Genomic DNA, 11,069 nt, shown 5'->3' on the forward strand with positions numbered 1-11,069 from the left:
GTTTTTTTTTAAATGTATAGTTTTGCTTATTTTTAAAGAACATTGCTCTGATTTTCAGACTCCTAACCAAGCCCCAAAGTTTTATTTGAATACCGTCAGCTACCTTCTCCAGCTTGCTCCTGTTTGTGTAAAGGGTCTTTTCATATGCAAAAGAAGGGGGAGGGTCTTATTTCCCACTTGCAGTGGGCTTTCCAACTACCTTTTCAACAGAGCTAAACTGACAGCTTCTAAGTAAGTTTTTAAACAGTTTTATACTGGATTTTTATATCAGTATCTGTGCATCTTATTCTTTATAGTAGTGTCTATTACATGCAGTTATATGAAAATGAGTGTATACTGTCCCTTTAATGAGCTAGAGTTACATGTTCCTTTATATACTCCTGTAAGGGTTGTAGCAGTATTGTTGGCTCTTTTTGGACAATCTTATTTAAAGGGACACCATACTATAAAATGTGTTGCCCTTTAATGTCTTCCAGATGACTTGTTATACCTACTGCAGAGTATTAAATGCATGTGGAATTGTTCCTTTGTTTTTATTTTAAATAGATGAGTTTGCTCTCTAAAACCATCATCGTTGTTCTCAAGGATCTGCAGGGAAAGCAGATCTGTTAATGTTATTTATGTCTAAACACACAGCCTGATAGTTAGGTATTGAATGCTAATTATGTGTGTGTGTGGGGGGGGGGGGGTGTCAATGAGCACAACCATCTATTTCAGATGCAAACATCTCTCTTTCTCCAGCCCCACTGGGAGATAAATGAGTTCTATTGACTCATGTTTACATAGCTTTTCTACAGAGGACATGTCTGTTTTCAATATAGGTAGCGGTTTCTACAGGCAAAAGCAGCTATTTCAAATATCAAAATAACAAATAAAGATACAAACAATTAAGTACAAAATATTAGGTAAAAAGGACCATTGGGAACACAGTAAAGGGGGAAATATTTTAGAGTATGATGTCACTTTAACATGAAAGCTTTAGAGAATTTAGTCAAAAGACAAACAGTAGACAAACATATAGATGTGAATAAAACAAATTCTGTTGTGAAGTAGAGAAGTGGAACAAAATAGGAAAGGAACAGGGCAGGTGACATTTTGGGAGTTCTTCTCACCATCTTCTTCCATAGACACCGAACCTGTAACAAAAGACAGAGTTTCTTTAGAACAGAGTCTAGAACCTAGGAGCTAAATAGCTAAACTACAAGAACACAGAACATCCAACCGTACACATTAATACATTGGTACATAACAAATATGGGGCTTGGCTTATGAGCTTGCAATTCATGACATTCTTTAATTTATTTTTATTATTTCTCACTATCCAATCCAGCTGTCCCTGGATGGTGGAATACAACTTGTCTAGAGAACACAAAGTACATTAATTGACATACATTATAATACATTACCAGCATACTCAGGTCTTACACAAGATATTGAAATCTGCTTACGGCGACTCATAATTAACATTTGTTTTTGGATAGATTCACTGTGTATGGGCCAATCCTGACTAAATGATATATCCAAATCTAATGTTGCTAAGTGATCGTAGTTTACATACTACGTATAATTTGGATATATCATTTAGTCAGGATTGGCCTATACACGGTGACTAACAGGATACCGCCTCCATATATGTAACTGCTCACTGACGGGCTAAAAATTCAGAATGTGTTAATGCACAAAGGATACAGGACAATTTAATTGTAGCAACTGAATACCATTGATGTATTATATGCGGTATGTAAACAATGATCATCCAGTCATACCAGACTTGGATACGTCACTGAGGTATGATTGGCCCATATGTGATGACTCATTCGATACCGCCCCCTTATATACAATTGCTCACTGACAACTCTGAATGACTAGACTCTCTGGCCAATCACGGCATGTTTGGATACTAGAGGAGGGATCTGTATACAGTTAAATAATTTGAAACAGCGGCGGCCCGCACCCCCTCTGAGGGAACAATCTTGTGAAATGTGCGTCAGGGGTCACTTGGAGAAGCCTTGTCTCTCCTGTTTTAAAAAGCTTGCCTGATCCCTTTACCTATATCGCTACTATTTTTGTTTACATTCAGCAGTGCAGTCACTTTTTGTATCAGTTTAAATTAAAATAACTCCCGGATTGAAGGGATTTAGTCTTTACCTTCTGCCTGCTGAAGTACTTAGTTAATATATTACATAGATATAGCAGTAATTTTGGTGGTTACTCAGGCTTAAGTGTTTTAAATCACGTTGCTGGTATAAATGGTTTTGTGTTCCATTAAGATATAGGCCCCTAGTTATCAAGCCGTCAACCTCAAATACGCTGGAATTCCGCAGCGTATTTGTGACGAGGCTGATTCGCCTTAGTTATCAAGCCCTACACACCGGCAAAAGTAGAATCTAGTGACATAAGCTTCGATCCGCCGGACTCAGTCCGACACAGATCGATTCTTACGTCACTCCAGATGTTCCGCACACAAGTTTGGCACAATCTGACTACTTTTGCTAGTTATCAAAAAACTAGCAGGTACGCTCGGAACTTTTCCGGCCCAGCGTACCTGGTTTTCAAACCGCCGCCTGATCCCATAGGAATCAATGGGAGTCTGACCATAGCGAAAGTTCATGTTCGCTGCTGCCAGATATCCCATTGATTCGTATGGGAGCTGTCTACACCTAACACCCTAACATGTACCCCGAGTCTAAACACCCCTAATCTGTCCCCCCTACACCGCCGCAACTAAATAAATGTATTACCCCCTAAACCGCCGCTCCTGGAGCCCACCGCCACTCTAATAAACTGATTAACCCCTAAACCGCCGCTCCCGGAGCCCACCGCCACTATAATAAATATATTAACCCCTAAACCACCGCTCCTGGTCCCCGCGGCAACTATAATATATGTATTAACCCCTAAACCGCCGCTCCCGGACCCCGCCGCCACCTATATTAAACTTATTAACCCCTAATCTGACCCCCTACACCGCCGCCACCTATAATAAATTTATTAACCCCTATCCTGCCCCCCCTACACCGCCGCCACTGTAATAAAATTATTAACCCCTAAACACTAACCCTAACACCCCCCTAACTTAAATATCAATTAAATAAATCTAAATATTATAACTCTTATTAACTAAATGAATCCTATTTAAAACTAAATACCTTTAAAATAAACCCTAATATAGCTACAATATAAATAATAATTATATTGTAGCTATTTTAGGATTTATTTTTATTTTACAGGCAACTTTCAATTTATTTTAACTAGGTACAATAGCTATTAAATAGTTATTAACTATTTAATAGCTACCTAGTTAAAATAAAGAGAAATTAACCTGTAAAATAAAAACTAGCCTAAGTTACAATTACACCTAACATTACACTATACTTTAATAAATTAATCCTATTTAAAACTAAATACTTACCTGTAAAATAAACCCTAAGATAGCTGCAATGTAATTAATAATTACATTGTAGCTATTTTAGGATTTATATTTATTTTACAGGTAACTTTGTATTTATTTTAGCTAGTCAGAATAGTTATTAAATAGTTATTAACTATTTAATAACTACCTAGCTAAAAGAAATACAAAATTACCTGTAAAATAAATCCTAACCTAAGTTACAATTAAACCTAACACTACAATATCATTAAATTAGTTAAATAAATGAGCTACAAATAACTACAATTAAATTCAATTAAATAAACTAACTAAAGTACAAAAAAAGCTAAGTTACAAAAAATAAAAAAAATAAGTTACAAACATTTCAAAAATATTACAACAATTTTAAGCTACTTACACCTAATCTAAGCCCCCTAATAAAATAACAAAGCCCCCCAAAATAAAAAAAATTCCCTACCCTATTCTACATTAAAAAGTTACCAGCTCTATTACCTTACCAGTCCTTAAAAGGGCCTTTTGCGGGGCATGCCCCAAAGAATTCAGCTCTTTTGCATGTAAAAAAAAATACAACCAGCCAATCAGATTTTTCCTACCTTAATTCCGATTGGCTGATAGAATCCTATCAGCCAATCGGAATTGAAGGGACACCATCTTGGATGACGTCCCTTAAAGGAACCTTCATTCATTGTTAGTCGTCGGGAAGAAGAGGATGGCTCCGCGTCGGCTCGTCTGAAGATGGCTCTGCTCCGCATGGATGAAGATTGAAGACGCCGCTTGGATGAAGACTTCAATCGGATGGAAGAACTCTTCAGCGCTGCCTGGATGTTGACTTCAATCGGATGGAAAACTTCTTCAGTGCCCCTTGGATGATGACTTCTGCCGCTCTGGATCTCTTCTTCGGTTCCATCGGTGGTCGGCTGGCTGAAGACGGCTCAAGGTAGGATGATCTTCAGGGGGGTAGTGTTAGGTTTATTTAAGGGGGGTTTGGGTTAGATTAGGGGTATGTGGGTGGTGGGTTTTAATGTTGGGGGGTTGTATTTTTTTTACAGGCAAAAGAGCTGAATTCTTTGGGGCATGCCCCGCAAAAGGCCCTTTTAAGGGCTGGTAAGGTAATAGAGCTGGTAACTTTTTAATGTAGAATAGGGTAGGGAATTTTTGTGGGGCTTTGTTATTTTATTAGAGGGCTTAGATTAGGTGTAAGTAGCTTAAAATTGTTGTAATATTTTTTAAATGTTTGTAACTTATTTTTTTTATTTTTTGTAACTTAGCTTTTTTATTTTTTGTACTTTAGTTAGTTTATTTAATTGAATTTAATTGTAGTTATTTGTAGCTCATTTATTTAACTAATTTAATGATAGTGTAATGTTAGGTTTAATTGTAACTAAGGTTAGGATTTATTTTACAGGTAATTTTGTATTTCTTTTAGCTAGGTAGTTATTAAATAGTTAATAACTATTTAATAACTATTCTAACTAGCTAAAATAAATACAAAGTTACCTGTAAAGTAAATATAAATCCTACAATAGCTACAATGTAATTATTAATTACATTTTAGCTATCTTAGGGTTTATTTTACAGGTAAGTATTTAGTTTTAAATAGGAATAATTTATTAAAGTATAGTGTAGTGTTAGGTGTAATTGTAACTTAGGCTAGTTTTTATTTTACAGGTTAATTTCTCTTTATTTTAACTAGGTAGCTATTAAATAGTTAATAACTATTTAATAGCTATTGTACCTAGTTAAAATAAATTGAAAGTTGTCTGTAAAATAAAAATAAATCCTAAGATAGCTACAATATAATTATTATTTATATTGTAGCTATCTTAGGCTTTATTTTAAAGGTAAGTATTTAGTTTTAAATAGGATTAATAAGATAAATATTATTTAGATTTATTTAATTAATATTTAAGTTAGGGAGGTGTTAGGGTTAGTGTTAGACTTAGGTTTAGGGGTTAATAAATTTATTACAGTGGCGGCGGTGTAGGGGGGCAGGATAAGGGTTAATAAATTTATTATAGGTGGCGACGTGTAGGGGGGGCAGATTAGGGGTTAATAAGTTTAAGATAGGATGCGGCGGGGTCCGGGAACGGCGGTTTAGGGGTTAAACTATTTATTTAGTTGCGGCGAGGTCCGGGATCTGCAGGATAGGGGTTAATAAATTTATTATAGGTGGCAATGGTGTAGGGGGGGCAGATTAGGGGTTAATAAGTTTAAGATAGGTTGCGGCGGGGTCCGGGAGCGGAGGTTTGGGGGTTAATACATTTATAAGAGTTGCGGCGGGGTCTAGGAGCGGCGGTTTAGGGGTTAATAACTTTATTTTAGTTGCGGTGGGCTCCGGGGGTGCCGGTATAGGGGGTAGAACAGTATAGTTAGTGTAAGTGTTTAGTGACAGCTTGTCAATAAAGCTGTTAAAAAGCCGAAGAGCAGCGAGATCGGATGAGTGATAACTCTCACAGTCCGCTGCTCATCGCCCCGTACTTGGTGCGCGGCTTTTTGACAGATTTTTTGATAACTTAGGCGAAATTTTTCAGGTTAGCGGCGGCGATGGTAGGCGAGCTTAGGCGGGCGTATTGGACCTGCGAAGGCAGGTAAAGTAGACACGTTAATAACTAGAGGCCATAGTGTGAATCTGTTTTATTAAATAACAATACATTATCCCTGCTGATATTTACAAAGGACAGTAATTATTAACCCTTTAACCTAGGGGTTAGCAAACCTTTTTTTAGTTGTATGCTCTCCTTACGATTATGCAATAATTGTCTCTCCTTTTTGCATACACCCTGGGGCATAATACCTTGTATTATACCTTACAATTCTAATTGATCTAAAACAAGGTTTTTGTGCATACTACTTTGCTGTCCTTTAAACCACCCTTTGTCCTTTTTTAGGCAGGTAGTGAGGCATGAGGAAGACAGTAAAGAACAAACTTCATTTTTTGTTGCTGTGCGAAAGATGCAGAGAATAGCAGAGGGGGTGACAGGGGTGGAGATGGAAGATTACAGGCTTGTGTCGGGATGTTGCTTTTACTAGTATGTGTTTTGATTAAAAAGTAGTCTGGATTATGATTATATGGTTAACATTTACTAAATAAAGAGTTTTATATGTGTGCAAAAATATAACATTTCCTGGCCCTTTAAGCAAGTATGCACCTCTTTAAAAACTCCTGTATTTTTCCTTGTAAAAGTACTGAAGTCACTGTTGCCTCCTGTGCTTTCCGCTGAACTTGTAAACGTATGTTCCTATGAATTACTCCGATATTACCTCTGGACTGGCTAAGAAAGTGGACTCCAGGGCAAAGAATAAGTCACTGGAGAATAAACTGGAAGGCAGCAGTGACTGTGAAATAGAAAATAAATAAAAAATAAATATAATACCCGCTATACCCCATTATATATATATCATGTCTAACTATATTATCCTATTATATTGTTTACTACGGGGTGTACAAAGTTTTTTGTCCTCAGTCACTAATATTGGGACAAACCATGTTATATTATTATCACACTTATGCTAAAGAGAATGTCTCACTGTAAAATTTGATTATAATCAGATTCTTAGTTAAAAGGTAAATAGGAAATTAGTAACTGTTAATGTATTTTGTCTGTATACGCTACTCGGATTTATTCAAATGATTATAAATACTGATGGAACTTGTTGACTACAATTTAAATTTTTCTCTTCTTGACATGTTGGTACATGCTGAATATATCAATCTAGATTTTAATCCCTAAAACAAATATACTAGTTTGTGTCATAAAAAAAATGTATCTGGGTACCTTAGTAGACTTATTTCCTTGTTTACGGATTGTGTGGTTGTACATGAGTCTCACTTGGGGCCCGATGATCAAAAAATCGCCGGCATGGAGAGAAATCTCGCAAAATCTTTGGGGGCTGTTTTAAAAATGACTTTGCAATGTAGGTGTCTCTCCTCCACATCCTCAACTCTGCATAGAGAGATAAACTCTCAAACAAAATGCCTTTTTAAAAGTCTTTGAGGGACCTCACGGTACTTATTAGATCATCTCACCAGAGCAGTTTAGATCTTTGAGCGCTTCGCGTGAGTGGCTGGACAACAGAAGAAAGAAAAAAGATCAATACATTGTTAGGCGTGTGAGTCATGGGGGCCTATTTATTATTGTGCGAGCGGACATGATCTGATATTGCAGATCATGTCCGCTGCACATCGATAAATGCCAACAGCATACAGTCTTGGCATTTATCATTGCACCAGCATTCTGGTGAACTGCTGGTGCAACGCTGCCCCCTGCAGATTTGGCCGCTAGCAGGGGGTGTCAATCAACCCGATCGTATTCGATCGGGTTGATTTCTGGCGGTCTGTCCACGGCCTCAGAGTAGGCGGACAGGTTATGTTTCTGGTGAGCCTGAAGGCTCACCAGAAACACGGAGCATCAAGCTCGGAGCTTGATAAATAGGCCGCATGATCTTAAATTGGAGGATGTTATACAAATATTTGATAATAACAATAATCATAATAATAATAATAATAATAAGGGTGTTCAATCTTTAGAATGTGTCACTGTCCAGAATATGCTGGATAATATTTGACGATAGCTTAGGCTCCATTCCTGCATTTCCATTTCCATCCTCTCTTGACAAGTGTAAAGTTTCTAAAGCCGGACGGTTGCACATTTAATGTAAAAATGCCGTTTTATTTATTTATTTATTTTCAATAACTATGGAGCCCCTTATTTAGAATCATATTTCTCTTTACTATAAATAAAATAATGTGATAAACTTTTTAACAGGAACTTAACTTCTAAAATGATTTATCTACAAAAATGTCTATAGACTTTAGCGGTTATCCCCTGTGGAATATCCTTAGATACGTTTTTCTAAATGATTGTGATATGTTTAAAAAAAAAAAGTAAATTTGTTGCAAATGATAAATGTTTGTATTAACCCTCTTTGTCACAGGTTGTAAAATGATTAACCATAGTTTTTTTACGCTGGATCAAATACATAAAAAACCATATTATAATACAGGTAAACCTCACTTTACAGCGCTTCACTTTACAGCGATTCGCTAATACAGCGCTTTGTGGAGCTGAAGTTCAACTTCCAAGCATTTTGAAACAGTGCTGTAAATCATTGTGAGATTGCGAGAAAAGTGACTGACACCATTTTGTTATGCTTAGTTCACTCTGTTTACAGCATTACAGTGCAATCTTTGTCTCAGTATTATAGTCTGGCAAATTTTACTACAGTAATTGTCACTATTTTACAGGTACAGTATTTATCGAATACTAATTGAATACTTGCTGTGCTAGTGTTAAACTAAACGTAGCACTATTGCACCCCTAATGTTAGTTCAAACATGTTTTTAAGATTTTAAACACTGAAAAGAAAGCTAAAACTGCCTTGTTTCACTTTAAAGCGGTTTTCACTTTACAGCGGGGCTCCGGTCCCTAACCCGCTGTATGAGCGGGGTATACCTGTACATGAACCAATAAGGCACAAAGATATCTAAAAGGTCATAAAATAGACAGAGAAAATTAAACATGTTATTGTTCCTCCTGCTTTTACACCAGTGCTTAAATGGACATTATACACTCATTTTTTCTTTGCATAAATGTTTGTAGATGATCTATTTATATAGCCCATAAAGGTTTTTTTTAAAAATAAATGTATAGTTTTGCATATTTTTAAATAACATTGCTCTGATTTTCAGACTCCTAACCAAGCCCCAAAGTTTTATGTGAATACTGTCAGCTACCTTCTTCAGCTTGCTCCTGTTTGTATAAAGGGTCTTTTCATATGCAAAAGAAGGGGGAGGGGGGAGTGTCTTATTTGCCACTCGCAGTGGGCTTTCCAGCTGCCTTTTCAACAGAGCCAAACTGACAGCTTCTAAGTAAGTTTTTAAACAGTTTTATACTGGATTTTTATATCAGTATCTGTGCATCTTATTCTTTATAGTAGTGTCTATTACATGCAGTTATATGAAAATGAGTGTATACTGTCCCTTTAACAAAAACAAATATGGCAGCGAAAGTTTGTATTAAGATGGCGTCTTTTAACCAGATGGGCAAAAAATGTGGTATATGCTTTGTTGGATTCTGACAATATATAAGAATCCAATATAAAATACTACAATAGGATATTTATCCCCTTCCACCCCTACAACTGAATGTTTAAAAAAAAGAAGTATTATCTCCCAGAAACGGTACAGCGTAAGTGAATGGACTATTCTGAAGGGCCAAATAAAATAAATAACCCCCACAAGAAGAGCTCTATCAGAAACAATTATTGTTTGAAAGTATTGTCTAGTAATAATAGGGTCACATTGTAAGTTATAATCCCTGACACCCATGCCCTTTACTCACCCATATACAGCATGAGGTACAGGACACACGGCAGGATTGGGGGATCCATTCTCCACCTTCACTGACTTTTTACTAAGTGTATTTTGTTCTCTTTATGTTGCGGTTCTGCACCCTTCTCCTCACCGTCTCTAGTTTGTCTCTGCTTCCGTTTGCTAGCTGTGTCTGATGTCTCCCCTCCTGTGTTTCCTCTGTAACTCTGTTAGCTTTTTTTTCAGACAAGTGATGTCAATAATCATACGTGCACAAGGAGCTCATGTGGCTCCCAAAGCAGAAAAATGGCCCTAGTCTGGTTTGTTTGTCCAGTGAAAGGTACAACTACCTGTACACTGCTGACTTTCCTCTATATCTGTGCCTTGCTTTGCTCTTTATTTATCAATAGTTTACTTCAGAGAACAGAGCTGAAAATGTGCTCAATCCACACAAATAAACCACATCCTGGCATACATACTGATACCTATACACGAAAGTTTCATAATTCAGATAGAACATTCAGTTTTAAGAGACTTTTCAAACGATTTATTTTATCAAATTTGCTTCCTTTTTTTTTTGCTCTCCTTTGTTGAAAAGTATATCAAGTTAGCCTCAGGAGCAGCAATGCCTCACTGTGAGTTTGGTAGTGATCGGCGGCTACACACATATGCATCCAGCGCTACGGAATTTGGCGGCGCTATACAAATAAATGATAATAATAATAATAATAATCTTGTTATTTGCTCACCAGATGAGTTCAGCTGGTTCCCAGTGGTGCATTGCTGCTCAGGAGCTGGTTTTAAATATGCGTTTGACCCCTTTGCAGTGGTTAAAAACACAATAATAAGCAAGAAATAGTGCAATAAAAAAATGTTCTATACAGCATTTTATTTCTGAACCTTTTTGTTATTTTAATGCACACCCACCTGCATGCACAACATAAACAGTTCTTTTTCAATGGGACTCAGTCTAAGCACAATTGTGCACTTTTAATTTTAAGAGATAGTTTAGTCAATTTTATTTTTCTCTGGTTCATCTAAAAAACGGGGATTTAATTTTTTTTTTTTTTTAACTCATGTTCCTGTCCTGAATAAACCAAGGTTTGCAGAGGCGTGTCCCTTTCTACCAATAAAGTAGTAGCTGTTATCAGCTAGTGAAGATTTAATTTTTTTTTGCCTATAACTATGCAATATTTATATAGGGGAAGTGGCGGGCACCCATAGGTGTCTTGGAGACTTTAAACCAGGGCACCAGGGCCTAATTTTAAGGCGCCAGTGGCTCCCTGGATTTGGTAAACCCTGAATTACTGCCACAAATTATTGTAAAATTAAAAAAGTAAGCCACAGGAAAATAACTATAGAATTTAA

The 11,069-nt window shown here is 36.7% G+C and overlaps 1 protein-coding gene across 1 annotated transcript in view; it reads right to left on the reverse strand.

Moving 5' to 3' along the window:
• Positions 1–10,095, reverse strand: part of LOC128638188 (T-cell surface glycoprotein CD3 epsilon chain) — a 35,236-nt gene extending 25,141 nt beyond the window's left edge. Inside the window, exons 1-2 of the mRNA XM_053690051.1 lie at positions 9,733–10,095; positions 1,113–1,136 (exon numbers count right to left, since the gene is read on the reverse strand). Of these exons, the coding sequence (XP_053546026.1) occupies positions 1,113–1,136; positions 9,733–9,781 (73 nt within the window). The 5' untranslated portion in view covers positions 9,782–10,095. The remainder of the gene's footprint in view (positions 1–1,112; positions 1,137–9,732) is intronic.
• Positions 10,096–11,069: the final 974 nt, after the last annotated feature.

The sequence above is a fragment of the Bombina bombina genome, chromosome 8 (assembly GCF_027579735.1).
Source record: "Bombina bombina isolate aBomBom1 chromosome 8, aBomBom1.pri, whole genome shotgun sequence".
NCBI lineage: Eukaryota > Metazoa > Chordata > Amphibia > Anura > Bombinatoridae > Bombina > Bombina bombina.